This window comes from Acomys minous, assembly GCF_964271855.1.
Source record: "Acomys minous genome assembly, chromosome: 9".
NCBI lineage: Eukaryota > Metazoa > Chordata > Mammalia > Rodentia > Muridae > Acomys > Acomys minous.
The window spans coordinates 7,793,599-7,821,570 of record NC_140490.1 but is presented as its reverse complement, the minus strand read 5'-3'; the positions used below and the strand labels follow the sequence as shown (position 1 = coordinate 7,821,570).

Sequence of the window (27,972 nt, the reverse complement as noted above, 5' to 3'; positions counted from 1 at the left end):
ACACTAGTCATTCCAAGCCTGCTGCCTGGGGACATGAAGGCTCAGCTACAGCAACATCCCTATAGGGTGTCATAAAGAAAACAGCTTGGGTCTTTGTGTGAGGTCCTATTGAAAATAAGCAAGGCAGGGTGTAATGAGGGCTAATGAGGGGTAGGAATCTGACCCCTTAAATCCCTGAGTTTTCGTATGAGGTGGGAATATGGCAGGAGACCATGAGGAAAGCCCTCCCTGTCAGACCAGAGAGTCTTAATTGTTTTTCCATCAATGGGTTTTTATCCATGATCATGCCAGGAACCAGGTCCAGCGCTGAATTCAACTGTCAAACACTCCAGACTTCACCTTGATTCCACTCAACGTACAGTTGGTGGGTCTCACCTTGTACCAGGCAGGATGTACTAGCGATGGGGCAGAGGGCGTGTGTGTGTGTGTGTGTGTGTGTGTGTGTGTGTGTGTGTGTGTGCACGTGCATGCAGTTTGTCCCTGCCTGTCCAGATATAGAGGACAGAAGAATGGATCCAAATTGACTCAGGTTGCCAAGCAAAAAGTAGGCTCACCAATAATATTGCTGGGGTGAGTAGTGAAGGCTTTTGTAACTTGGTGGGGGTAGAACAAGCTGTCTAGTAAGTCAGGATGGTTCTGAGACTGGTACTGTAACCAATGGACTCACCTGGTTCTGTATAGTCTACATTCTAAATGAGTACTCGATGGAGACGCCTTGCAATCTCATTCCTTTGTTTTTGGCTCTGGTCTGGTCTGCAATATTCATCTCTCTCTTTCTCTCTCTCTCTAGCTCTAGTCTGCAATATTCATCTCTCTCTCTCTCTCTCTCTCTCTCTCTCTCCCTCTCTCTCTGACTCACCTGGTTCTATACAGTCTACATTCTAAATGACTCTCTCTCTCTCTCTCTCTCTCTCTCTCTGTCTCACCTGGTTCTGTACAGTCTACATTCTAAATGACTCTCTCTCTCTCTCTCTCTCTCTCGCTCTCGCTCTCGCTCTAGTCTGCAATATTCATCTCTCTCTCTCTCTCTCTCTCTCTCTCTCTCTCTCTCTCTCTCTGACTCACCTGGTTCTATACAGTCTACATTCTAAATGACTCTCTCTCTCTCTCTCTCTCTCTCTCTCTCTCTCTCTCTCTGGCTCTGGTCTGCAATATTCCTCTCTCTCTCTCTCTCTCTCTCTCTCTCTCTCTCTCTATCTGTCTCTCTCTCTCTGTCTCTCTCTCGCTCTGGTCTGCAATATTCATCTCTCTCTCTCTCTCTCTCTCTCTCTCTCTCTCTCTGTGTGTGTGTGTGTCTCTCTCTCTCTCTCTCTGTCTCTCTCTCTCTCTCTCTGGCTCTGGTCTGCAATATTCATATCTCTCTCTCTCTCTCTCTCTCTCTCTCTCTCTCTCTCTCTGACTCACCTGGTTCTATACAGTCTACATTCTAAATGACTCTCTCTCTCTCTCTCTCTCTCTCTCTCTGGCTCTCTCTCTCTCTCTCTCTCTCTCTCTCTCTCTCTATCTGTCTCTCTCTCTCTGTCTCTCTCTCGCTCTGGTCTGCAATATTCATCTCTCTCTCTCTCTCTCTCTCTCTCTCTCTCTCTCTGTGTGTGTGTGTGTGTGTGTGTCTCTCTCTCTCTCTCTCTGTCTCTCTCTCTCTCTCTCTGGCTCTGGTCTGCAATATTCATATCTCTCTCTCTCTCTCTCTCTCTCTCTCTCTCTCTCTCTCTCTCTCTCTGACTCACCTGGTTCTATACAGTCTACATTCTAAATGACTCTCTCTCTCTCTCTCTCTCTCTCTCTCTGTCTCACCTGGTTCTGTACAGTCTACATTCTAAATGACTCTCTCTCTCTCTCTCTCTCTCTCTCTCTGGCTCTGGTCTGCAATATTCATCTCTCTCTCTCTCTCTCTCTCTCTCTCTCTCTCTCTCTCTCTCTCTCTGACTCACCTGGTTCTATACAGTCTACATTCTAAATGACTCTCTCTCTCTCTCTCTCTCTCTCTCTCTGCTCTCTCTCTCTCTCTCTCTCTCTCTCTCTCTCTCTCTGGCTCTGGTCTGCAATATTCATCCTCTCTCTCTCTCTCTCTCTCTCTCTCTCTCTCTCTCTCTCTCTCTGTCTCTCTCTCTCTCTGTCTCTCTCTCTGTCTGTCTCTCTCTCTGTCTCTCACACACACACACACACACACACACACACACACACACACACGCATGCACACATTTCATCCTCTCCAATTGCCGCAATTTTTCTAATGGTTCACAGGTACATTCGGAGACATATTCTCCTCTTGAATGAAGGACATCTGAGGCTTGTTTTCCTGATGATCACCAGAATGCTGTGGATCAGTGTTGCCAAGATTTCTGAGTCCCATACAGCGCATCTCTTGGCTGACTATATTGTGGTACCACCAGTCATCAGGAATCTTCCTAGAGGGGAGAGTCAGGAGGATCATGAGTTCAGACCTGCCTCCAGAATCCATCCTCAGTCCTCAGGGTCTCAGGTGATCTGGAAGGGTGTCACACACACATGCGCACACGCACACACACATATCAACATACACACATCAACACATACAACAATACACACACTTCAATATACACACAAGAACACACACATACACTTCTGAGGACACAAGATTGTTTTGCCCCTAAGTTTAGCCTATGGTATGGACACAGCCTCCCAGGGGAGCACAGTGAATCAGAATTCCTACCTGTATTTCTCTTCCCTTGCATCTGTGTGCATCAGCAGCAGGCTGATGTCCACTCTCTGCTATCAGCCTACAGGGAGCACAGTGCCTCCACCAGCACAGACAGAAGAGAGGTGGGGAGACACTTTATAGAAATAAATATGCAGGACTTATGCCAGCTGTGCTGGCACGTGGCTGGCATGGGCCCTCAGGCTGCTTCCTCTCCAGGGAGCCAATGCTTCCTTCACCAACCCTTCTGCAGTATCTTTGCCCAGGGTCGAGCCACCATCCTCTGCAGTCTACCTCTTTTCCAAGTTTCTCAGCAAAGATACTATGAAGTTTGCTTTTCAGGGTGATAACACATGATCAGCACACCCTAAGATGTGCGTTCTTATAATCTGTTTCTCTGAAAGCAACTGTTTAAGTCCAGGAAACAGCTCAGTGAGTAAAGGCACTCGCTGCCAAGCCTGGTAACCTTAATCCATTCCCCAGGACCCACACAGTATAAAGATACAACTGACTCCTGAAAGTTAGTCTCCACACACACAAAGTAAGGAAATATTTTTTCTTTAAATGACATTAAGTCAGATGCAGTGGCGCATGCCTGTAATCCCAGCACTTGAGGATGATGAGGCAGGCAGATCTCTGTGAGTTCAAGGCCAGCCTAGTCTACAAAGCAAATCCAGGATTACACAGAGAAAACCTGTCTTGAAAAAACTTTTAAAAAAATAAAGGAAAAAGGAAAGAGAGAGAAAAGCAACATCATTAAAAGAAAAATTAAGCCTACATGCAGAAGGGCATTGTAGCTTCTCACGTACCTGGCCCCACGGCTACCTCCACAGCTCTTTCAGCTCATAGGCATGACTTTGTTGTTAGCTAAATTTCTCTTTTTCACTGATAAGCAGCAGCATAACCTCCTCAGGCCTCTCACAAAGCCATTCTTCAAGATCCTCCAGGTCCGCTCTCTGAAGGGCGCTTTGGGTGTAATCTTGCACCCACCACTGAGAAATCTCTGGTGTGCACACGGGGAGGATGGGCTGGCCTCTTTCTCTTGTAGATCCTCAGTGCTGGAGGATGCAAATGATCTATCCTGTGAGGTCATATTCTCTGATGTAGCCATAGTCACTTCATAGGACTGTCCTCTGAGCTCCTCCTGAGGTGAAATTTGGGGGAGAGATAGGTGGATATTTTCACCAGGTGCCTTGATTTTCTTATGCTGGCCTTCTTCCACAAGATGAGACAAAACATCCTGTGATGATACCTTGTTCACTGAATTGTTAGAACCAACCTTGGACTTGTCCAAGGATGACTGGCTGTGATGGGTTTCCAGTGGTGTGTCCTCTGAAGACATTCTGGTCCATATGACACCAGAGCTAGCACTGTTCTCTGTGTCTCTGGAGCTGCTGCCCATGAAATGAGTGTCATGGCCACACTGGGGGTGGATTTTGAGAACAGGGGTTTCCTTCTTGTCCAAGAAGCTGAGGGTGGACAGTGTACTCTTTTTCCCATTACAATTTTTTGTCATTCTCAGGAGTGGGTAAAATGAAGGTGGCTAGGGAAGGGACACTAGATGGCCTATTTATAGTCTTTTGTGCTTTCGGAGTTGGATCTTTAAGGGTCAAGCTTTGGTCGGACTGCCAGGGTAGGGAATTTTCTAGAAAGTTGTCCCCCCAGGGTGACTGTTGCTTAAGAATAAGGTAGGTAGCCATTATCTCATCAAACTTTCTCTCCTGTAAAGATTCCTCTATCTCTTGTTGCTTGTACGCTATGACATCCATGATGACCATTACAGTGGGGTCTGGGGGGCTGTCAGAGTTGTCTTCAAAGGAGCAGGGAGAGTCTTCACCATCATCCTTTAACCATGCGAAGTTCATGGTGTCACCTACTCTTGGCCTTTGTCTAGGGTTTATAGTTAACAACTTAGCAATCGTCTCCCAAAACTCTGGTGAGAGCCTGAATTTCATGGAGTATGCTCCTACCAAAATTTTCCGCTTTGTTACTTCCTGGGTATGGCCCTGGAAAGGCAGGCACCCTGTGCACATGTAATAGAGTATCACACCTAAGCTCCAGACATCAATGGAGAAACCGTCATAGGCTTTACAGTCAAAGAGTTCTGGGGCACAGTAAGAGAGGGTCCCACAACCATCCTTCAGCTTCTGCCCCATAGTCACCTTGGTGCTCAGCCCAAAATCACAAAGCTTTATGTTTCCTTTGTCATCTACTAATATATTTTCGGGCTTTAGGTCCCTGTGGGCAATTCCTTTCTGGTGACAGTATTCGACGGCACACACTATTTGTTTGAATAGTCTACGGGACTCCTCCTCTTCTAGGCGTCCAAATTCAAGAATCATGTCCAGCAGCTCTCCTCCCGAGGCATACTCCATAATTATGAAAGTATAATTTGCAGTCTCGATTAGGTGTAGAAGTTTAATAACGTAGGGGTGGTCTACAGATTTCAGGATTTCAATTTCTGACTTGGGGAGGGAGTACATCCTGCCTTTCGGGAGATTTTTTTACCGCTACTGCTGTCTGGGTCAGGAGGTGTCTCGCCAGTTTGACTTGACCGAATGCTCCATACCCAACGGTTCTTAGGATGCTATAATGTTCTGTTAAAGCAGAATCATCAAAGGGGTTGGACCTTAGGTCTTTAATCCTTTGCCACCTCTTCATCTTTGTTGGAGTAAATGATCAGTAGAAACACCAACTAGTGATGCCAGATAAAAATGAATTAAAAGTGGGTCTAGGAGAAATATAGCTAAAATTTCCAGCAGTAAAACAGATAGATGTCTCAAATAACATAAAGAAACATGTTAAGACCATAAGATGAAAGACAATTAACAACATGTAAACGATGTAAAAATTTAAATTCTAAAATCAAAACCATGCATTTAAATAAGTAAATTGAAAAGCCAGAACCAACAGGCCCAAAGCACACCTGGGAAAGTGAGGAAAGGCTCACTCTGTCAAACACAAATCCTCACCAGCACAAAAGGCCAAAATGTTACCAATAGCCTAGTCCTAAAGTTTACCAGTGTCCAAGTCCCATGAATCACCACAGAAGAGCTCTCCAAGCTAGAAAGACAAAAACCAGCCGGAGGCAGTAGATTATATGCACAGGCTCCTTGTGAGGTCAGAGCAAGCATGGACCAATGAGGGATGACCACACTCCTGTCCAGAAGGACTGTATTAGTGACTCTGTGGGCAACAAGTGCCCAGCAAGAAGCAACTTATGAAAGGTCTGGTTTTGGCTCACACCATGTGGGAACAGGAAAGACAGGGTAGATATTAGCATATGGTTGCTTACACTACATCTAAGGCCAGGCCAGAAAAATGCTTTCTGGAGCTATACCCCCACCTCCTAAAGCTAGACCTCAACTTTCTAAGACAGTATCACCAGCCAGAGACCACATGTTCAAACCCAAGTGTCTATAGGGGACATTTCACATGTACATGCCAGCAAGGACCGTCTCCACATCAATAGTAATAACAACAGGAATGCTAACAATGATAAGATAGGCCCCCAAATCTATGCTTCACTGGGGATAGACTGTGACATTTATCAGTAAGTAAGTGAACCCTGAGGATGCTCCAATGCCCTTTGCATAGAGAACCAAAAATGCTGTGGCAACATCTGGCTGTTATAGATCTCCCACACCTACATTCAAAGTATCCGTTCCTCTCTTTAAACTTGCATTGGTTTGGGAATTATGAGAGCCCCTCACTGGCACTGTGCTACTGTAACAAAATGCTCAGTCTCCCAAGACACCCCAGGACAAGTGACATCTGTGGGATTGATAGGAAAAGACTGATCACAGCTCCTCTAAGAGACTCGTTAGATTTCTCATGTGGTAGGAACATTTTCTTTTCTGATCCAACTTATTTGGAGTTCTGTATGCTGCTTGTATGTTTATGGGCATTTTCCCCTTTGGCTTGAAGTTTTCTTCTATGACATTATTGAAAATGTTTTCTGGGCCTTGGAGCTTGGAGGAGTCCTTCTTCTTCTTCTTCTTCTTCTTCTTCTTCTTCTTCTTCTTCTTCTTCTTCTTCTTCTTCCATTTCTATTATTATTAGTTTTTTGTCTTTTTATGTCCCAGATTTCTGGGACACTTTGTGTGAAGCAATCATCCATGCTGAATGAAAACTTTCTAAGCATGGCTGCTTTGGCGGTCAGGCACACTCCTGCCAGTTACCTCTCTCCCATGCTTGGTAAGGGAGCCCAATAACCTTGATGTTGGGACCTTGTGAGGAGGGTCTAGGGGCTGACTCTGCCTCCCCGGGGAAGGAATTTTCACAACAGTGCCTGTAACCACAGCCTTGGGAAGACACTGGCTGGCCAGATAGCTGAAAGAGTGAGCTGATAGAGCAGGACATTCGAGGGCTTCCCAGGGCCTCTTCTAACGTGCCTGTGTGCATGCATGCATGTGTGTGCACATTTGTTCACAGTTGACAAATGAAAAACTTCAAACAAAATCTTCATAGGAAAGAAAGCTGTCATCAGAATGAAGACAACTCACAGGACGGAGGAGAATTCTTTGCTAAGTATACCTCTGACAGTGAAAACATTTCTATATAAGGAACTCAAAAATAAAAACAAAAGCCGGGTGTGGTGGCACACGCCTTTAATCCCAGGAGGCAGAGGCAGGTGGATCGCTGTGAGTTCAAGGCCAGCCTGGTCTACAAAGCGAGTCCAGAACAGCCAAGGCTACACAGAGAGACCCTGTCTCGAAAAACCAAACCAAAACAAAACAAACCAAAACAAACCAAAACAAAAAAAACTTGATACCCTATGAGCACATACAGGGGGAGGAAGTCCCCTTCAGTCACAGTCATAGGGGAGGGGAGTAAGGGGAAAATGGGAGGGAGGGAGGAATGGGAAGATACAAGGGAGGGGATATCCATTGAGATGTAATATGAATAAATTAATAAAATAAAATTTAAAAAACAAATAAAATTATAAATCGAAAAAAAGAAACAGCTGAAAGATGAACTGAAAACTACACTCTGTGCTGGACTATAAAAAATGAACAACACATTATTCCAATAGTCTAATTGCATTAGTTTGAATAACAGTATTTTCAATGTCTGAGTCACAATTCAGGAGAGATGTGACCAACCTAATCACCTATATGGAGGCACATTAGGAAGACTGCCCAGCACTGCAATGAAAGCTTTGATGATCCCTACAGTTCAGAAACCTGCCTGGGCTCAACTTGTCAACCCTTAAACCTGCTTATAACCAGAGAAACAATCTCACAGGAAATAGATGTACAGTGCAGAGCTCCTGTCCTCAGCAGGAGTGTGCTGTGTGCAAATCTGCCCAAGGGGAGGAACTCATCACTAATGTGACGTGCATGAAGAAAATAAAGTGCCAGGGGACTCACTGTCTTCCACAAGTGATGTTTCTCCTGCTCAGTTTGGGACTAGGATTATTTGTGGGGAGACTTAAGGAATGAAGTACTCAAATCATACCGGGTAGCTCAGAAGGGAGAAAGGGTACACAATTCCCAGAAACACTAAAGATAAAATATTATTGGCTGGACAGAAGTTCTTGGTGACTGAGCCAGCACAGTACTCTGAGGCTTTCTTTCCCTTGCTGTGGCTGAGAACAATGCAGATGGCCAGAAAACCAAAAAAGGACAGAGATGCAGGTGCAGGGATCCCATGTGGCTCTGCCCTTTCTCACAGCCTGGGCTCCTACCTCATCTCAGAGACATCAAGTTGATGCTGCATCTTTTCTGCCAAGTCCTTTTGCTGGGTGACCAGTTCTTTTTGCTTCATTGGGTCCTGCAGTCTTTCCTCCAATCCGTCCTGGTCCTGTTCATTAGAAGATTGTGTACTCATTGGAGTGATGCATGTACAGACACACGCACACAGACACGCACACACACACACACACACACACACACACACACACACACACACCATGCTGTATTGCAGTAACAAAGTGATCACCCAGGTTACTATGAAGAAGAAAGTTAACTTTCCTTGGATGGGATAAGAATATACTGTGAATTTTTATAAAAGGATATACTGTGTAAACAAGGGCCAGCACACATGCACAAGCACACAGGTACACACAAATCACCCCTCCGCGCCACACACAGAAACATACATATATGTCACAGAGAGAATCGCTGTGTTGCAACACATTTTCTGCCATGAGAAGGTAGTGGAATCTATCTGCTGTATACAAGGCTCTTAGACTCAGCCAGGGTTTGCTGCCCTGGACTCTACCTATTTCCTTTCCAGGTGTTTTTTCCATCCCAAGAGTCAAGATCCTATAGGGAACCTAAAACCTCTGCACAGCTAAGCTGGACCACACAAGACCAAGTTCCCAAGGAGGGCTCCAGGCAAAGTTGCCAGCTAGCTCAAAGCTGACCCATCATTGCCTCCTTCCTTAACCTACACTGGATTCTGCAATGAATAACTCGATAGCACCAGAGGAAGACAGTGACCTGTGGTCATTACCTAGGAACTCTTCATCAGATTACAGTCTATATAATATGATAACAGCACCCAAGTCAGACAGTAGGAGGCAAGTGAAGTCACCTGCAGTGCTTTTCTGAAATGCGTCATTCTGTACAATTATGAGGAGGAATCTGTCCTGAGGCACAGCCATGTGCATGATATAAGTATCAGCAAACTGCCAGCACAAGCATGCCCTGAGGGACAGTGTGTTGTGAGGCCAATGAGTGAAAACAGATTTCCAGGGGCTGCTCTGTCCAGTGAAAGGAAAGAAGTCTACTTTTTCATTTTTAAATGCATTTATTGTTTGATTTATCTTATTATAAAACGCATTAATTGCAAAATGATAAAAATGTATAAAAATGAAGACAAAGCCACCAGGCCCCCCCCCCCTTTCTCTGAGCAATGGAACCTTGTAGCAATTAGATGAGACTAAACAGGACAGAAAGCTCCACCTGGGAGAAGTCAGGAGCTCCAGAGAGTGCTGGCCGAACAGCTTAGCCAACAGAAGCTTCAGGTTCAGTGAGACCCAAGCTCAAGGGAATAAGGGAGAACAGGACAACACCAGATGTCATTATCTGGCCTGCAAAACACTCACCAAAGTACCTAGCTGCACACACACACATGCACACCAGATACACACATACTACAGACACACACACTATACACACATACACACAGACACACCACAGATACACAGATACATACACACCCCAGATGCACGAAGACCACACACACACACCACACACACACACACATATTCACACAGACACACCACACATACACACATACCAGACACACAAACACCACACACACACACACATACGCACACACAAATACACCACAGAAGTCACAAGTGAGCAGAAAGCCATGAGGAGGACATCATGCTGGATGAAGAGCTGACTTTTAGACTGTGCAAACCAGCTGTTTCAGGAGAGACCCACAACTCTGCTGTCTATTCCTTGAGGACTAAAATGCCTAAGCAAGAATGCTGCTTCTTTAGCCTGTGTTGAGGTAGCTGGAGAAATTTTCCTCTTGAAGCCTCAAATGTGGCACACCAAGTGCTAGCCTGTCAGAAGCCTTTCCCACATCCCTGGTCATCCAGTCAGCCCCAGAGTGACCCCTCCAGCAATGCTCACATAAACCACGTTGACAGGCTGCTACTCAGGCTTCCGTCAGTGTGAACCAAGAACTGGGCAGTGTCGAGAGACCACCTAGGGATGCAGGGCACAAGAGGGAGAAAGGCCACACGCCTCCCCCAAATGATGACAGTGATAAACACTCATCTGGCATTTGCACTGGCCTCTAATCCTTGCAAGTTGCTTCCTACATGGGGCCTCACATGACCCCTGCAAAACAATGCACTACAGACCCCTGCTGTCACCAAAGAAAGCTCTGTGCTGTTCCCTAAGTGGCTCCACACATAGCACCTCTGTTATCATAATGGAATGGAGATGTTTGATGTGTTGGTGATCAACCCCTCTGCCTCAGTGGACTGCAATTTTTAGCAGAGCAGGAAGGTTTCTTGTCAATCATCCAGTTTCTCAGAGGAGGCTAACTCCCCAGAAAGACTCGAAATGAACCCATGGGGGAGGTATATGTCAATGGCTGGTGGGTGGGTGGATGGTTACATGGGTGTTATCTATGATTATGGTCAGACAGGCAGGCCTCCTGCCACTGCTGACTCAACCTACCTGCTGCTGCTTTGCCCAGGGGCCGCAGATCTTCTCATGGGCCTCCTCACAGAGCCTCTTTGTCTCCTCCCAGGACTTTTGCAGCAGAACCTGCTCCCTCTGAAGTTTTCTGTTCTCTGTCCTCAAAGATTTAACAGCATGCTTCAGCTTGGTCCACTCAATCAGGAGCCGACTGTGGAGGAAGCTGAGCCGCAGGCAAGATATGGTGAGCCCCAGCCAGTGTGTGTCAGCCTCCCCATCTCCAAGAACCATCACCCCTGCAAGGTCCCTGGTCCCCAGAGAGCCCCAGACTGTGAACCACAGTAGCACTACCAGCATTACCTAGAGGTAGGCTAACTCCAGACAATTGCCAAATTGCAGAAAGAGTCAAAGTACTTCTGAAAACCTTGACACCAGAAGAGATTCACGGACCTCCCAGAACAGGAAGTAATCCCACCTGCTTTTATCAGTCCCTGGTATGGGGAAAACGTCAGCAGACAGAAGACAAACTGTCTCTGAGAAGGACAGGAAGCCCATCAGGAATACAATCTATCTATGGGTCCCATGGAAACCAGCTCTGTAAATCCCCAGCCGGGTCCCTGGGCTGCCTGACTGCCCCCTCCTTGAACAGTTCTTTTTCTGAGGGATCCGATGGCTGACAGGACAGTGCTGGGAGAGGCTCATAGTCTCTTCATACTGAGCAGAACTGAGACCAAGGGGTACAAGTCCAAGAGCCACGAGGCAGGCTGCTTGCTAAGAGGCAGACAGGCTAGAACCAGAGCCCTCACTGTGGTTAAAAGACAAAGAAGGGCAGAGCAGTCCCTGCAAGTGCTGTGACCCCAGACAAGCCAGTCACTCACCAGCAGGATTCGGTCTCCTGTGCCAGCTCCTTGTACTTGTCCCAGGTCTCGCTTAACTCTTTCGGTAATTTCTGCAGGGCCAGCATCGCATTCTGATGTTCCATCTTCAGCATTGCCAGTTCAAAATTCAGCCTGTAGGAGGGCATGTCCCCGAGAGCAAAGAACCCCATGAACACAGGCCTCCAGGATCCCATCAATTTAGGCTGACTCCTAGACCAGGCAGCCAAGGAGATGCCACTTCCTGACTCCTAGATACTGGGACCTCCTGGTGTTTACTAAACTTATTAGTTCCGGGCCCAAGTCAGCAGAGGCAGGGGACCAAGAGGCAGGGAGCTGGGCTGCATAGCTTCTCCACTGCACCTGTAGGAAGAGACTAGCTTTCTAGGAAGTTCCCTAGAGTCTGTGCCATAGGCTTGGGCCTACTAGAAATCTGTGATGACAATTCTTCTCTTTACAGAGTAGGGATTCTCCAGCCTGGGTTCCTATTGCTATACAGATGCCCAGAGTACATAAGCAATATTTCCAGGAATGAGATATATAAACTCACTAGGCACACCAACGTGCCGCCTAGGTGTGCACAGTGGCCAAGAGCTGTGCTGCTAAAAGCGAGGCTCCTTGGCCTCAGCATTGACAACACCTCCAATCTATGAGACAGGAAAATTCTCAACCCTCACCCACCCTCAACCATCTGAGAATCTGGAGAGAATCCAGAAAGTGTCCACATGGTAGACATCATGTGTCTACTCGCTCCCAGGTACACATGTGCCCATGCATGTACACACACACACAGAGAGAGAGAGAGAGAGAGAGAGAGAGAGAGAGAGAGAGAGAGAGAGAGAGAGAGAGAGAGAAAAGAAGAAGAAGAAGAAGAAGAAGAAGAAGAAGAAGAAGAAGAAGAAGAAGAAGAAGAAGAAAAGAAGAAAGAAGACCAGAGATGAGCAGTGATGAGCTCCAGGCCGTTCAGTCACACAGAGAGGAGAGGAACCACGTGGAAACAGAACCCAACAAGTGCACCCCAAACTCTAGGCACCTGCTGCTCAAGTGCAAAAATTTACCATAAACTCATGACACCTAGTATCTCCCACAAGCCAACTTCTTTCAAGGCCCCTTAAACACTACTACCAAACCCCTGGACTGTAATCCAGGCTACAGGCTCTGCTTTTCCTTTGGAGGAAGCAGGACAAGCTGAGTCTCCATTGACTCCTACCCAGGCCTCAAGTTCTGCCTCTCACATGCACTCAGAAACTTGCTTGAGCATGAGGACACCCTGGTGGTGCAGCCCCCTGTGATGTGAGGGAAGCTGGGGTTGACGCAGAGGGGTCAAGACACTCAAGAGAGAACTGGGCACAATGACTACCTGTTGTTCAAATCTTTGTCAGTGAAATGGGCCAGGATTCCCCGTAGTTCGTCTCTCTCACAAGTCATGTTGTGTATCTGTTTGGTCAGTTTCTCCAACTTCTTCATTTGCTGCTCCTGCTCAGTGATGGTGGAGGCTTGGGATGATGCCTTCCCAGTAGACCCTGTAGGGAGATAAACACGAGTGAACTTGCCTGGTTGATGGCACAGGGCCAGGGAGACCATGCTGAGTCCCAAGAAAAAGCCTGAGGGGGAGGGAATGGTAGAGGCCCATGGTCACCAGATTAACAAAGCCATCCTCTCTGACAGCCCAGGAAAACGCAGAGCCGGCAGGATGGAGCCAGCTCTTTAGGAACCCAGAGGAACAGGGTAGGCCTCCTGCTTCCCAGAAGCTCCCAGCTTTTGAGTCTCCCACTGGAAGGCCCAGCTCAGCGTCACCTCCTCCAGGAAGCTCTCTCTTCCCTGCCCAGGACTCACTGCGACTTCCCCAGGACCATTTATTTCTTTTTGTTCTGCACCAAGACCAACGGCCAGATTCCTTCGGCCTCTCATTGGTTCCTCCAAGCTCTCCATTCTCTTTCCCAAAAAACCTGCTCAGCCGAGACAGCATGTTAGCGGGTGAACGCCAGAGACACTGAATGACGTCTCCACAGGCAGTTGGTATCCCCACAACAGTGGTGACATCACAGAGGATGCCAGGGCTCTCCAGAATACAATGGATTCTCAGGGAAGGGACTGCTGCTGATGTCATGCGGAACCACCCTGGCCAACCTGCTAACTAGCTTTCCTCAAATTCATCAGAGGCCAGGGTGTCCATTAAAGGAGCCTGGGCTGTGACACAGGGAGAGCCTTCAGCACCCCTCCCTCCAAAGCTAGAGAGTCTCTCTGTTTCAGTAGAATATTTTATTCCTTATTTCTTCCGTGTGGATTTGAAGGCTCACTTTTAAAGTACTGCTCAGGAACGGCCCTTCCTCTTCTTAGGATTCACACTCAACAAAGAGAGAAATAAAGATGCTGAGAAGTCAGTTCAGGATAAAGGGGAAATGACGTGATGATTCCTTGACAAGACCAAGCATTTAGGGAAGATCCTCAAACTGTTACAGTTTAAGGTGAGGGGGTCAAAAACATGAGAAATCACATATTAGTGATGAAAATATCCCCCAGAGCCTCAACGGGGCTCACTCCAGCCATGAAGCTCTTGGTGAAGCTGTGGTAATCTGTTCGCAGGTCTGGTTGGATCAGCTGAGCCTAGGTCAACCCAAGTGGGACCCAAGACATCAAACAACTCCTCACAGGTTGTGAGTTGTGGGACGGATACAAGCCCAAAGATGGCTCTGTAGTAATAGGTGACAAAATCAAGGCTGGGCAAGGTTATAATTGGAATAAAGTCTCAGGGTAATGGCTTCCAACTGCCCCACAGTGCCTCTGGGGTAGAGGAAAAGCCCTTAGAGGTGGGGAAACAGGGAGTCAGCACCCCTTCACATCTCTCATGCAGCCACAGAATCTTCAAGTAGACACTAGCATCATCCCATAGTCAAGAGAACCTAGGACCAGAAACCAGGCCAACCAAATCCACAGCGTGGCCCTGAGTTCCCTAAGCCATTCTGCTCAGGACAGGGAATACAGTGAGTGGGGAAGGGGGTGGACAGGAGAGTGAGGCCTAGGCTGGCACTGCATCACACATGCCCACCACATACAGGCATACATGGACACACCAGTGGGGCCTGCATACATGCACGAGAGACTCAGAGATAGATGCAAAAGAGTGTTGGCAGTTAGAGGCACCAAAAGATGCTGATGGATCCCAACAGGCTCTAAATCCTTAAGGTGGCTGTGTAACCTGTCCCAGCACTTGTCCATCACAAAGCAGCCCATGTGAGGGCCACAGTAACAGCAAGAAGCCTGAGAGCTGTGGAGGGGATAGTGGGATGACAAGGAATTCATCTCCCCTTCTGATGGGGTGTTCCTGGCCCTTGGCCTCAGGCCCCCAAATGCCAAGCAGTCTCAGGGCAGTCTGGGAAAGCATCTTAGGCCTACAGAGTGAAGGTTCTCACTCGTGCAATCCAATTGTAGCATAACAAATTCACCCAGAAGTCATCTACAAATCTCAGGCTCACAGATGGGGCTTGGCATGTCACCCCTGTGGCAGAGTGTCAAGTCCAACGTGGCCTCAGAGGCCTGAAGGGATGCTCTAATATTGAAAGCCAGGCATGAAGAGTTGGCACCAGATTCAGCAGGGACTGCCCCCTAGGCTAACAAAGGGGTTTCAGAAGATACTGGGAGGCCAGGATTGGCTGCCCTAGAGGTGGTGGGTATTCAAATAGAGTAAGTTATGGTTAGGGAATGCTAAGCTGGGTTGGACCCTGAATCGACTACATGGCCTTCTTTGGTCCCATGAGGGGCAGTTTTTGGTAGATGGAATTGCTCTGGGCTAAGATAAGGGCACTTCTTTTGTTGTGACTCTTAAGGGCTCAGCAGGGCAAGCTTAGGAGGACTAGTTTGTGCTGGGCCTTCAACTAATCGCTGAGGCTGCTTGGAGCCACCTGCTGGCATTGGGGGCATCTAGGCTTGTCCAGGAGGAATCTATGGGGCTGGATCTGCTGACAGGCTATCAAGAGTGCTTGCTGGGGTATCAGCACTGGCCTGAAAGACAGCTGGTGGGACAACAGAATGTTCTAAGGGGCTGGCACTGGGGTAACAGAGACTATGGACTGCACTGTCTGGAGGCAGCCCTTATAGGCCTGGTCATAGTGACCACAAAGGTCGGCAATAGTCCAAATAGTCATTTAGAGACCTACAGAGGTGACACAAGGCCACCAGGGACCAAATTGGACGGTAGTGATGCCATGGTGCCTGGATGGACCACAGATGCTGCCTGGAGCTTGGAAGCATCAAGCTTGACCTGCAGGTCTGGGCCAGGTATAAGAGATGGGTCTAGCTGAGCTGATCTTGGGAAGGAAGCAGATTTAGGGGCCAATGGTGCTGACCAGGACCCAGAAGTGGGTGCTGGGACCGGCAGGGCTGTCTCAAACCTACAAGTGAATGGTGGGGCCATGCACACTGATTCAGGGGTGGCCACTGGGGCTGGCAGGACTGCTCCAGGGCTGGGAGGGGCCCAGGAACTGGCTGGACTGGCTGATAACGTTGCAGCTGCTGGTATTGGGCCAGGCCATTCTGGGACCACAAAGTGCTGGCAGGGAGAGGCCCTTCTGGGGAGCATACCTGATTTCAAGGCTGCAATGGGACTGTCCTAGTCCCTTCATCACAAGTAGGCTCAGGATCTTGCCCTGGGCTGCCCACCTCCACAGCCTTCCTGTTCTGACTCAGCTCAGTTTTCTGACTCTTGGGGCTGCTTTACCAGGTGTTGATCCCATTTCTCCTCCTGCTCCTGTGGCTTCAGAGCCATATCCTTCTCCAGGGCCCCCAGGGTGCAGACAACTTGCCTGTAGGGAAGCCTTCAATAACTTTCTCCTCCTCAGAACTTCACTGGTGCTGGCTGCACTGTGGGGTGCACTCAGCGCAGTCATGTAGGGTGCTGATGTGGCAGGAAGTTGAGTCCAGCATTCTCCTCGACAGTATTGGGCTCCAGCTCCTCACCTGACCACAGGCTCTGCGCGTGGGCATCCAGGCCGGCTCACCGATGCCAGCCACAGTCTTGCTCTGCTCGCAAATGTCTGTCTGCTCAGGTGGACCCTGGCCTCTGGGGCTGCAGTGGTGACCTTGGTGCGCTGCACTATCTGCTATGCCGAGCTGCTGGGCTGTGAGGGCACCACAAGGTCTCCAGGCTGGGACGTGCATGCCAGACACTGGCTCTCAGCAGTGGATTCCTTGCAAGCTGGGACCCTGGATCTGGGCCAGTCGTATCGGTGGGCACCCTAGACCAAGCACCCAGGACAGAGCTGGTGGAGACCAGATGCTGGGAGCAGCAGGTTTCAGAGTTTCTGAGCACCAGAATGTTAAGGCAGACACAGTAGTGGCAGAGGCCAGAGTGGATAACAACTGTCTCAACTCTGTTCCTAAATACAGTCTTGTAGAGACCAGCAAATTGAGGCCTTCCTGAAGTTTAAGAGCTTCACACATGCATAAGAAGGTATGAAAAGTGTCTTTCTGAACATAGAGAGAGGGATGGAGAGAGGAAGGGGGTGGGTGGGAAATTAGAGAATATGTCTTGTGCAGATGAGGCCAGAAGGATCTAGGAGGCAAAGTATGCAAGACTGCCTGCAGCTTCCAGCAACTAGGAGGCCTGGAGCTGTTGTGTTCTTGGGACTTCAGACAGCTTGGCCTTTCTAACAATTAAGTGTGAGACATCATCTTTCCATGACCAAAGCCCCAGCCTGAGAGATATAATTACTGCAGCCCAGGCAAACTCACACTGAACCCCCCACATGTATCTGCCTGCCTCTGTCACACTGAACTCCAACAGCAGAGATGCTCAGTGTTCTTCCCTGAGATCCAGCTGACAAGGGAGAGCACTGGCTTCCACAGTGCTTCATCTCAGCCCACCCTCGGCACATGGAGGGTGTTCAGGAAGGGAACTGGCAGATGAGACCTTGCCTAGCTGGTCCACGAAGGTCAGGCTTGAGAATCCCCTTCTGTGGACCTCAAGTCTCCTGTGTCTCTGCAGGAAAGCGGTATCTCACTGGTCAGCTGGCATCTGCTCTCTTCATCCACACGCTTCAGGTGACCCAGCCTGTAGCCTCCTCAAGCTTTTCCATGGCTTCACAGGCTGCCTCTTGACTTCAGAACCTTCAAGTCTGTTCTCTGCCAAATCTCAAATGGTGAGCCTGGGGCAAGAATACGGGTGGACTCCCTTCCTCAGGGGCCACATGCTTCTTATTTACAGAGGCCACATATGAGAGAACCCATGTGACATAGGATGCTTTCATTTCCAATCCATCCCTAGTCCCAGAGACCTTCCTTGGGCCTCACGTCTTCTCTTCAACCATTCCCCGAAGCTGCTCCTCCAAGCTGACTGAGCACCATCAAATTCACACGAAGTGCACCACTCACCCTCCATTCCTAGCGAGGGTTTGAACCCGCTTATGCATATATAAACATTGATATCTGTCTCAGCTTAACAAGGGCATGCTTGCCCATGACATTGCTGTGAAAAAAATATAAAGAATGGACAGGAAGTTTGGGATTCCTGATGTCTTATGATAAAAATCCAGGGTCAAATTCCTAGGCAGATACTACCCACCGAGACCCCAGAGTGAGAGCTGTTTCCTTCTCATACGTGATTATCTTACAAACCTCAGAAATTATAATCATGTTTGCTCAGCTGTTCCCACTGTGTGCACCAGCGCACCACTGCCAGCCAGGCTATGTTAAGCAAGGCAAGGTAAATAGCTCGCTTTTTGTTTTTAAAAGTTGTACCAAAAAAAGGGTTTTGTTTTTAAAAAAAAATTTAAAGAATTATTGTTACATTTATCCTCTTAAAATGTAAGCATATGATGCAGCGTTGTCAACAGTAAGTACAATGTTGTGTGGTGTTAAAAGTGTCCACAGATCTCTAGAATGTTTCCAATTTGCGTGACTTTAACTCTACATATATAGTAATTTTTTTGTCTCCCAATACTCTTCTCTGCCTTCTGCTGTAGATATTTCCTAAAACTGGAATTGTCCTAGATGTGTTTTTCTATAACTGGCTTCTTTTACTTAGTATAATGACCTCCAAGGGTCAGCCGTAGTATGTAGCATGTCAAGACGTCCTTCTTCTGCAGTGAGCAGAAGTCCTCTGTGTGCGCAGCATGTAATACGTCTTCTGTCCTCACTCACCCACTGGTGGACACCTAGGTTGTCTGCACCTCTTGGTTATGGTGCATAGTGTTGAGATGAACAAGAACGCAAACATCCTCGTGGGATGCTGGGTAGAAGTGGGGACGATGGATCAGCAGCAGCTGTTTGAGAACCTTAATACTGCAGTGGCCGTGCACACCAGTTCTACTTTGTCCAGGTTATTTGTTTTGGTTTGGTTTGGTTTTTGTTAACACATATTAGTCTCTGAGTTTGTTGTTGATATTGTTGTTGATCTTACGGCAACCATGTTAACAAATGTGAGGTCACATACCTTCATTTGCATTTCTCTGATTATTAGTTTATTGAGTATCTTTTCATGGTCCTGTCACTCATTGTTTACCTTCTTCAAAGACATATTGTTTCAGGTTTTATAACCTTTTTAATGCTACTTGTTTTCCATCTATTGTAAAATTTCTCTATATTTCTTGGATACTAATCTTGTCCATGAATGTATGTAGAAAATGCAAATAGACCTATACTTATTATCCTGCACAAAACTCAACTCCAGGTGGATCAAAGACCTTAACATAAAACCAGATACACTGAATCTGATAAAAGAGAAAGTGGGAAGTAGCCTTGAACTCATTGGCACAGGAAAAGACCTGTGGCACAGGAAACCATAACTCTGTTAGCACAGGCACTAAGATCAACAATTAATAAAAAGGATGTCATGAAACTGAAAAGTTTCTGCATGGCAAAGGACACCATCATTCAAACAAAGCATCAGCCTACAGAATGAGGAAGGGTTTTTATTTTAATTTTATTTTTTACATATACATTTATATTATTATACATATATACAATAGATTACCTATAGCAAGAAGAACCATGGCACAAACAGGAAGTATATAAATGTTACATTCATAGTGTTTTGGCTATTTGTGTTTGGCGGCTTTAGGAAAGGTTTTTACCAACTACACATCCGATAGAAGGCTATATCTAAAATATATAAGGATCTCAAACCACTTGACATTAAGAAAGCAAACAACTCAATTAAAAATGGGGTACAAAAGGCAGGTGTGGTGGTCCAATCCTTTAATCCCAGCACTTGGGAGGCAGAGGCAGGAAGATCACTGTGAGTTCAAGGCCAGCCTGGTCTACAAAGTGAGTCTAGGACAGCCAAGGCTACACAGAGAAACCCTGTCTCAAAAAAAAAAAAAAAAAAAAGAGCCTGGCGTGGTGGCGCATGCCTTTGGTCCCAGCACTCGGGAGGCAGAGGCAGGTGGATTGCTGTGAGTTCAAGGCCAGCCTGGTCTACAAAGCGAGTCCAGGACGGCCAAGGCTACACAGAGAAACCCTGTCTCAAAAAACCAAAAAGAAAAAAGAAAAAAAGAAAAAAGAAAAAGAAAAAAGGATACAAATTTAAACAGAAAATTTTCAATAAAGGAAACTCAAATGACTGAAAAACACTTGAGGAAATGTTCAACAACCTAGTTGTCCCTCAACAGAAGAATGGATAAAGAAAATATGGTACATTTACACAATGGAATATTACTCAGCTGTTAAAACGTGAAATCATGAAATTCACAAGTAAACAGATGGAACTTGAAAAAAAAAACACAACTTGAGTGAGGTAACCCAGACCCAGAAAGGCTATTACATAAAGAAACCCTGTTTTGGGGGAAAAAAGAAAGAAAGAAAGAAAAATAAGCAAGCTACAATCTGTATAACCAGAGGTTAGGTATAGAGTAAGGGGGAGGGGCGGTTACTTATCTCCCTAGGAAGGGGAAATAGAATAGCTACTAATGTATGGGTATTGGAGGTGACAGGAACAAGAGAATCAAATAGGGATAGGGAGGGAAGAAGAGGTGAGGAAGGAAATACATATGGGAAGGGACAGCTAACACTAATGGCCATTTGAGATGTCACTGGGGGAATTTAATACAGTAAAAGTTTCCTAAATAGATAGATATATGAAGGCAATCTAAATGAAATGGGACTGCCAAATCACAGGGGAGACAATGCCCCAACTAGACATCTCTTGTCAGCAAATGAAGCATCCAGTGCCTATAATGGGTTACATCTAGTCAAGCTGTTGGCCAAAGTTGCCCACAGGAACAATCAAACAACCCAGACTATAGATTTCTCTCCATAAGCTGATGGCAAGGCCCTATTGCTGAAGACAACACCTACACAGCTCACTGGACACAGAGAAGTTGAGCTGATGCCTCTGTAGAGCCTTCACCCTTCACAGACTAGTGCTCATGGCACTGGAAGGTACTCTGAATGTTTCCAAAGGAAAAAGGTAAACACCAACCCAGCTACAAACCTTCAGATCTACAATAATGACCTACCTGCAAGATGTGCTAGTGCAGTAGTGGCACAAAGCTTGTGAGAGTAACCAAGCAATATCTGATTTGACTGAGGGACCACTCCAGGAGATGGGGCCCATCCTTGACACTGCCTGCATGGCCAAAAACCTGAGACAAGACTGGCTAGGGACTTTAGACGCTATCTCCAACGGATGACTAGTTTTCTCAAGGTGTATAAATCGAGGACCTGACTGTTCTAAGGTGTGGTTGGGGGTAAGGTTTTTATTGTAGATATGAGGGAGAGTACAACCAGAGGTGTCTGGAAATGTCCAGGGCAGAGAAAGAAGCAGACAAAAAATGACCAACACACTAGACGTGGCCAAGAGAGAAGAGAGAGGTGGGGAGAGCAAGAGAAGAGAACAAAGAAAGTGCAACCAAAGGAGACCAGGAAAGAAGGGATCAAGAAAACGAATGACCAAAATAGAGTTCCAAGGGATGTGAAGCCGGAGGAGGGATGTGTAAGAGCTTGAGAAGTCTAGAGCAGAGGGCAGGACAAGAAGAGTTGAGAAGAGCCACGGGTACTGGTGATGCTGAGGGAGTCTGGAGGTGACTGTGGGCTTTGGTTTGCTATTAATAGGCACCACTGATAGCCATTTGTCCCTGAGTTTCTTTTGGACCTGACACAAGTCATCCCACTGGGGATACAAACCACTCTTAAAGGCAGGCCCCATGCCCGGGAGTAGATGGCCACCAGAAAACAAACTCAAGGGTATCTTTGTAAGTTCTTTGTCTCATGTTTTATCAGGACATAAAGAAGAAGAAGAAGAAGAAGAAGAAGAAGAAGAAGAAGAAGAAGAAGAAGAAGAAGAAGAAGAAGAAGAAGAAAAAGAAGAAACAAAAACTTTACAGGATTTTTGTTTACAGATTATGGCTTCCGGTTTTGGTTTTTTATGGGATTCCTGTGTGTATGAATATGTATGTCTCTGCATCTACATATGTTTCTCATGCTTCTTCTTTGGTTCTTTTCTGTAGTGGAAGTTTTGGTTTCTTTTTTTCTTTTATTTTTATTTTTCATTCATTTATTTATTTATTTATTTAGTTTTTTTGAGACAGTGTCTCTCTGTGTAGCCTTGACTGTCCTTGTCCTGGACTCACACTGGAGACCAGGCTGGCCTCAAACTCACAGCGATCCACCTGCCTCTGCCTCCCGAGTGCTGGGATTAAAGGTGTGCACCACCACCACCCAGCTTTTTTTTAAATAATTTATTTACTTTTATTTTGTGTGCAATGATGTTTTGCCTGCACTTGTGTCTATGGGTGTCGGATCTTGGAGCTACAGACAGTTGTGAGCTTCCATGTGGATGCTGAGAATTGAACCCAGGTCCTCTGGAAGTGCAGTTAGTACTCTTAACCGCTGAGCCATCTCTTTGGTTTCCTTTAAAACTCTGTTATATTATGTAAACAAGGTTTTTTGAATCCCAAGTATGGGCTATGGAGATGCTTTTAGTTTGTCCATAGCTGACAATAGCCTCCTGCAGCTCAGAGAGGGGGGCATGGTCTCAGAGAACGTATAAACACCAAAGCTCAGAAAGAGAAAAGGATGCTTCGAGGAAGGTTTAGAGGAAACACTCAGAGAGGGCAGAGGAGGGATGCTCATAGGATGCTGGGGTGGGGGGAACTTGGAGGATAAAGAAGAAGGCTGCTGGTTCTGCTGGACTGCTGGGTATCCTGACGACTGAGATTGGTATTTCCCCCAAAGAACCCAATGATCCTAACCAGCCGGAACTAAGTCTAAAGAGGTCTGCATGCCCTGTCCCTTCAACCTTCTTTCTCTCCTACCTAGGGTCGTGGACTTGGAAAAGGAGTAGCAGCATTAAGAAACCTAAATTAAAATAGATTTTAAAAGTAGAACTATACTTTTCTTTATGTTTTTTTCCTAGTCTGGTTTGTTTTTATTTTATATTATTATTATTTGTTATTCCCACAGATGCAAAGAGGAAGACCACCAACATAAATCATGACCAAATTAATTAAAGCAAACAGTTAATTAAATCAATCTTTTATTTTTTAATTCATACACACAGGTTGTCTCTCCCTAAAGGTGAGGTTCAAGAGATCAACATTAGACATGGGTTAATAGGGGTTTTTATGGTTCAGGGGTAGGGGTTTTCCAAATGGGGCATTTGGGGGCAAATAAACAGGGTTTCAGAAGCCGAATATAAGCATAACAAGCTAATCATAACAACCTCCTGAGACAAAGACATGTTTGCAAGATGGTCATCATTGCAAAGTGGTCATAACAACAGATGGTCATGATAACCTTTAGAAACAACGGCATGATTGCCATTCCTGGAACAGGCAGTACAGAACCATTTAATTTAAGGTTAAAAGTAGTACATAGCGCAATCATTGAGAAGCAGAAACAAATTTAATCATAAACAGAAATCAACTTAGTTTGTCCTTACTACAAGATGTCTTTCAAGCTTAAGAAGGAGGTAGGCTGCTTTATCATTATTCTCTAGATGGCTAATTGTTTTCTAGGAGAGACAGAAAGGGTGTGGATTCAGATGGGAGGAGAGGAGGAGAGGATCTTGGAGGAGTTGGGGAAGGGGGAGCCATAATAAAAATGTATTGTATGGAGAAAACATTTATTTTCAACAAAAGGAAAATAGGAAAAGAAAGAAAGAAAGAAAAAACTGGCTGCATTCTTCCTGTTACTTGAAATTTTTAGTGAAGCTAAATAGAAAAAAAAAAAAAAATGATTTAGCGTGGCAGGAGAAATTCCAGGACAGCATGAAACTGATCAGCACCCAGCATGTTCGATGAGGTTTATAGTGAGAACTCAAAGTAAAAGAGAGGATTGGAAAGATGTAGAAAAGGATGCAGTTTGACAAGGAAAGGTGTGTGAGTGAATCTAAGATTGGAGACAAAGTGTAATTATTAAAAAGATTAGTACAGATGAGATACTTGACACCAAAACACTGAAAGTTTGGAGTGCAGGGGTAACAATGTGGGATAGATAGATGGATGGATGGATGGATAGATAGATAGATAGATAGATAGATAGATAGATAGATGCCAGAACCAATGGAGCTTTCAGAGCATCCTTCTCAAGTAGGGATACTGAGGAATTCGTTTTTCCATGTTTAGCCAAAAACTTAGGCACGTCTGTAAGCTGCAGTGAGATACAGCCAGACTACATCCTGAGCTAACAGCCAAGAATGGCAGTGCCACTCACATGGTACTGTAGGCATGTAAAACACAATCGTTATGGGATCACGGGTGTTTTCGTCAAGGTTCTAGAAAATCAGGCAGTGTGAGGGAGAGCCAGATTTCCTTCTAGAAGGTTTAAGAAGCGGTGTGCATGAAGACTATGCTGAAGTGCAGACTCTGGGGTGTTGGAGATACCAGGAACATGGGGCTTCGCTGAGGAAAGGCACAGGCACGCAGTAAAGCCAACCCGAAAGGGAAACTCCATGCGCTCCAGGGGATAGAACTGAGGGGAGTCGATATCCAACTGCCCGTTTAAGGTGATGCAACCAACAATCCACAGATTTCCAGGTTTTATGTTCATCCCCTCTTTGGTTTCAGTCTTGCTTTGATCTAGTATTTCATCTCCAGTTTTCCATTCCTTCCTTTTAGAATGGGAGTGCCACTCTGCCCATTGTCTGTTAATAAGAAACAGGTGTGATTCAAAGTCACATTTGAGACCAATTGTGCAATCTGAGAGCTGCCTACATAAACTTTGTCGCGCCACTTTGACATAAAAATTATCTCAGGAGGCTGAAAAGATGGATCTGTAGTTAAGGGCACTTGCTGCTCTCCCAGAGGACCCAAGTTCAATTCCAAGCACCCACATGGTGGCTCACAAGTCCAGTTCTGGGGTTCTGGCACCATCTTCTGGCCTCTGCAAGCACCATGCAGGTATGTAGTAGACATACATAAATGCAGGCAAAACAGTTATCCACATAAAATTAAATAAATATTTTAGCACATTTTCTATGTCATCTGAATGTATCTCTGACATTAAAATAAAAGCTAGGAAGCAAAAAAAAAAAAAAATTAGCATATTTCTCTTTAAGTGCCTTGTGCAGATTAGATCCTTTTGGATGGATACCACAAAAGGGCTTCATCTAAGTCTGCCCGGCCCATCCCCAGCCTCCTGCAGTCACAGCAAGTCCTTTTCAGGAAGAAAACTCCAAGTCAGGTCTGGCAATGCGGTTTTGAAATCTCAGCTACTCAGCAGACTGAGGCAGGAAGACCACACTGTTCAAGGCCGGTTTACACTACAGAGTGAGTTCAAGGCCAGCTTTGGCAAATTAGTGAGACTCTGCCTTAAGAGAAAAAGGGTGGAGTTCGGTGGTGGGGCGTTTTGCCTGGCATGTGCAGGAATCCGAATGCAATCTCCAGCCTACCAAGTGAATAAAACAAAATAAAGCAAAACCTTGGTTTCCCCTTCCACAAAAGACTAAATTTAACGCACAGTGGCTTCTCCATAAGGCAAACGAAGGAGGAATGAGATTGGAAATCCAGTGAGGGAAGTTTTACATACCACTAAGTCTCCTAAACGCCATAGTGGGTACGTGCTACTGCCTGCACAAGCGCTGGTCCGCGGTGACTGGAGAAGCATTCGTGGGTAGGGATACAGCGGAAGAGAAAGGCTTGAGGAAGGGAACAGCTGACCTACACCTGGAGGATGCTTCCCTGGAAACATGTCTCAGAGAAGGACGAACGCCCGATGGCCTGAGCTCCAACTCAAGGCTGACCCTGGAAGAAGGTGAGACTGCCCCTTTGCAGCTCTGTGCCCAGCGGGGTACAGACAGAGTTGCTGTCCTCACAGCAGTTAGGGAGAAGACCACAGCAGTTAGGGAGAAGACTAAAGAGAGATCTGGTGGTGAGAGAAAACTAACTTAGAAGGGAGCACTTTGCGGAGTCCTCGGGGGTGGGGGGGGCAGTGGATACAGGCGAAGACAAGTGAAAAAGTTTTTTTTTCCCCTCCGGTATTCTAATCACAGCAGGATCCAACCCAAGCGAATGCAGGACACGGTGGCTGTAAAATAGCAGGGCAGCCACAAGGATGTTGTTACTGGCTGGCTGTAGTATCGGAGATCCACCGCTAGGGGGAGGAGGGCAGCCCACAGATCTTCTTTAGGCTTATTCCATCTCTTTCTCATCTGTGATGATTGTGGATCAATCTCTCAAGAGACGATTTGGAGGAAATTACTGTGTGACCACTGAGAAGGAAGGTTGTATAGAGGTATGTCTTCAAAATGTAGTTCCAAACTGAGCATGATGGCGCACGCCTTTAATCCCAGCACTCAGGGAGGCAGAGGTAGGCAGGTGACTGAGTTTGATACCGGCCTGGTCTACAAAGGGAGTCCAGGATAGACAACCTGTCTCGAGAGAAAGAGAGGGAGGAAAGCAGTTTTCAGATTCCCAGGCTCCTTAAGTCTTTTCCTGAGCTTCCAAAAGTGAAACTATTTTCAGACTGATGCATGACCTGGGGTCCTGTTTTCTGTGTTATTTGCACCTACATTTCCTTTCTTCTTTCCTTCCTTTTTAAAAGTGGGTTTAGAACATAATTTCCAAAGTTGCCCTAATCATATTTTTTGTCACGTACTACACATTTAAGTGAGGCACTGTTCTCCACATTGAAGATTATAAGATCGAAATATCGATCAACTGCAAAAAAGTTGAAAAAACTCTACTTCTTTATGTGAAAAATTGCAATTTTTCATTTTTTATATTTTACTAATTTATTCATATTACATTTCAATTATTATCCCATCCTTTGTATCCTCCCATGCCTCTCTCCCTCCCATTTTCCCCCTACTCCCCTCCCCTATGACTGTGACTGAGGAGGACCTCCTCCCCCTGTATATGCTCATAGGGTATCAAGTCTCTTCTTGGTAGCCTGCTATCCTTCCTCTGAGTGCTGCCAGGTCTCCCCATCCAGGGGTCAAATATGGGGCACCAGAGTTCGCATGAAAGTCAGTCCCCACTCTCTACTCAACTGTGGAGAATGTCCTGTCCATTGGCTAGATCTGGGTAGGGGTTCGAAGTTTACTGCACGTATTGTCCTTGGCTGGTGCCGTAGTTTGAGCAGGACCCCTGGGCCCAAATCTGCCCATCATAATGTTGTTCTTGTAGGTTTCTAGGGCCATCTGGATCCTTCTATTTCCCCATTCTCCCATGCTTCTCTCTCCTAGAGTCCCAATAGGATGTCCTCCCCTCTGTCTCACTTTCCTGGTAAGTGAAGACTTTCATGGGACATGCCCCTTGGGCTAGTGTCCAGATATAAGTGAGTATATACCATGTGAGTCTTTCTGCTTCTGGGTTAACTCACTCATTATGATCATTTCTAGTACAATCCATTTGTCCACAAATTTTGGGATTTCCTTATTTTTAATTGCTGAGTAGTATTCCATAGTGTAAATGTACCACAGTTTCTTTATCCATTCTCCTACTGAGGGACACTTAGGCTGTTTCCATGTTCTGGATATTATGAATAAGGCTGCTATGAACATGGCTGAACAAATGTTCTTGTTGTATGCTGGAGCATCTTCTAATACAGCCACTTTGGAAATCTATCTGGTGCTATCTCAGAAAACTGGGAATAAGGCTTCCTCAAGATCCAGCTATTCCACTCCTTGGAATTTTTTCATCTTTAACAAATGATAAAATGTTGCATGTATACCAAAGACTTGTTTTAAAATGAAATTTCTTATTAGTGAGTGATTGATTTGTACACCAGTTTTATATATTTAGCCATTAAAAATTCCCATCACTCAGGAGAAAAGCACCCTGGGCTTGATATCTAAAAGAGACTCTTTCCAGTTGCTCCCTCTAGAGGGCGCCAGAGGTCTTCTGCCGGCTAAGAAACGTTACCGGTGCGAAGA

The 27,972-nt window shown here is 46.1% G+C and overlaps 1 protein-coding gene and 1 long non-coding RNA gene across 6 annotated transcripts; one reads left to right on the top strand and one right to left on the bottom strand.

The window, feature by feature from the left end:
• Nucleotides 1–1,646: 1,646 nt before the first annotated feature.
• On the bottom strand, nucleotides 1,647–13,789 carry LOC311604416 (uncharacterized protein). Of its 5 annotated transcripts, XR_014781485.1 has the most exons (7): nucleotides 13,500–13,789; nucleotides 13,024–13,186; nucleotides 11,667–11,798; nucleotides 10,828–11,011; nucleotides 8,367–8,482; nucleotides 2,177–2,408; nucleotides 1,647–1,727 (listed from the first exon to the last, which is right to left on the bottom strand). XR_014781485.1 is itself a non-coding variant. In XM_084794321.1 (6 exons), the coding sequence occupies exons 1-6, from the start codon at nucleotides 13,771–13,773 to the stop codon at nucleotides 2,231–2,233; spliced, it is 1,047 nt and encodes a 348-aa protein (XP_084650447.1). In that variant the 5' UTR covers nucleotides 13,774–13,789; the 3' UTR covers nucleotides 2,175–2,230. The 5 variants fall into 5 exon arrangements, 1 of the variants encoding a protein (XP_084650447.1); XM_084794321.1 differs by lacking the exon at nucleotides 1,647–1,727 and having other exon boundaries at nucleotides 2,175–2,408; XR_014781486.1 differs by lacking the exons at nucleotides 1,647–1,727; nucleotides 8,367–8,482; nucleotides 10,828–11,011; ... (1 more) ...; nucleotides 13,024–13,186; nucleotides 13,500–13,789 and adding exons at nucleotides 3,487–5,372; nucleotides 5,698–6,713 and having other exon boundaries at nucleotides 2,278–2,408.
• A 9-nt stretch (nucleotides 13,790–13,798) lies between these two features.
• On the top strand, nucleotides 13,799–17,792 carry LOC311604417. The gene is made up of 4 exons (XR_014781489.1): nucleotides 13,799–14,131; nucleotides 14,250–14,320; nucleotides 17,049–17,112; nucleotides 17,647–17,792. It is a non-coding gene; the product is annotated as an uncharacterized lncRNA (long non-coding RNA).
• The last annotated feature ends 10,180 nt before the right edge of the window (nucleotides 17,793–27,972 follow it).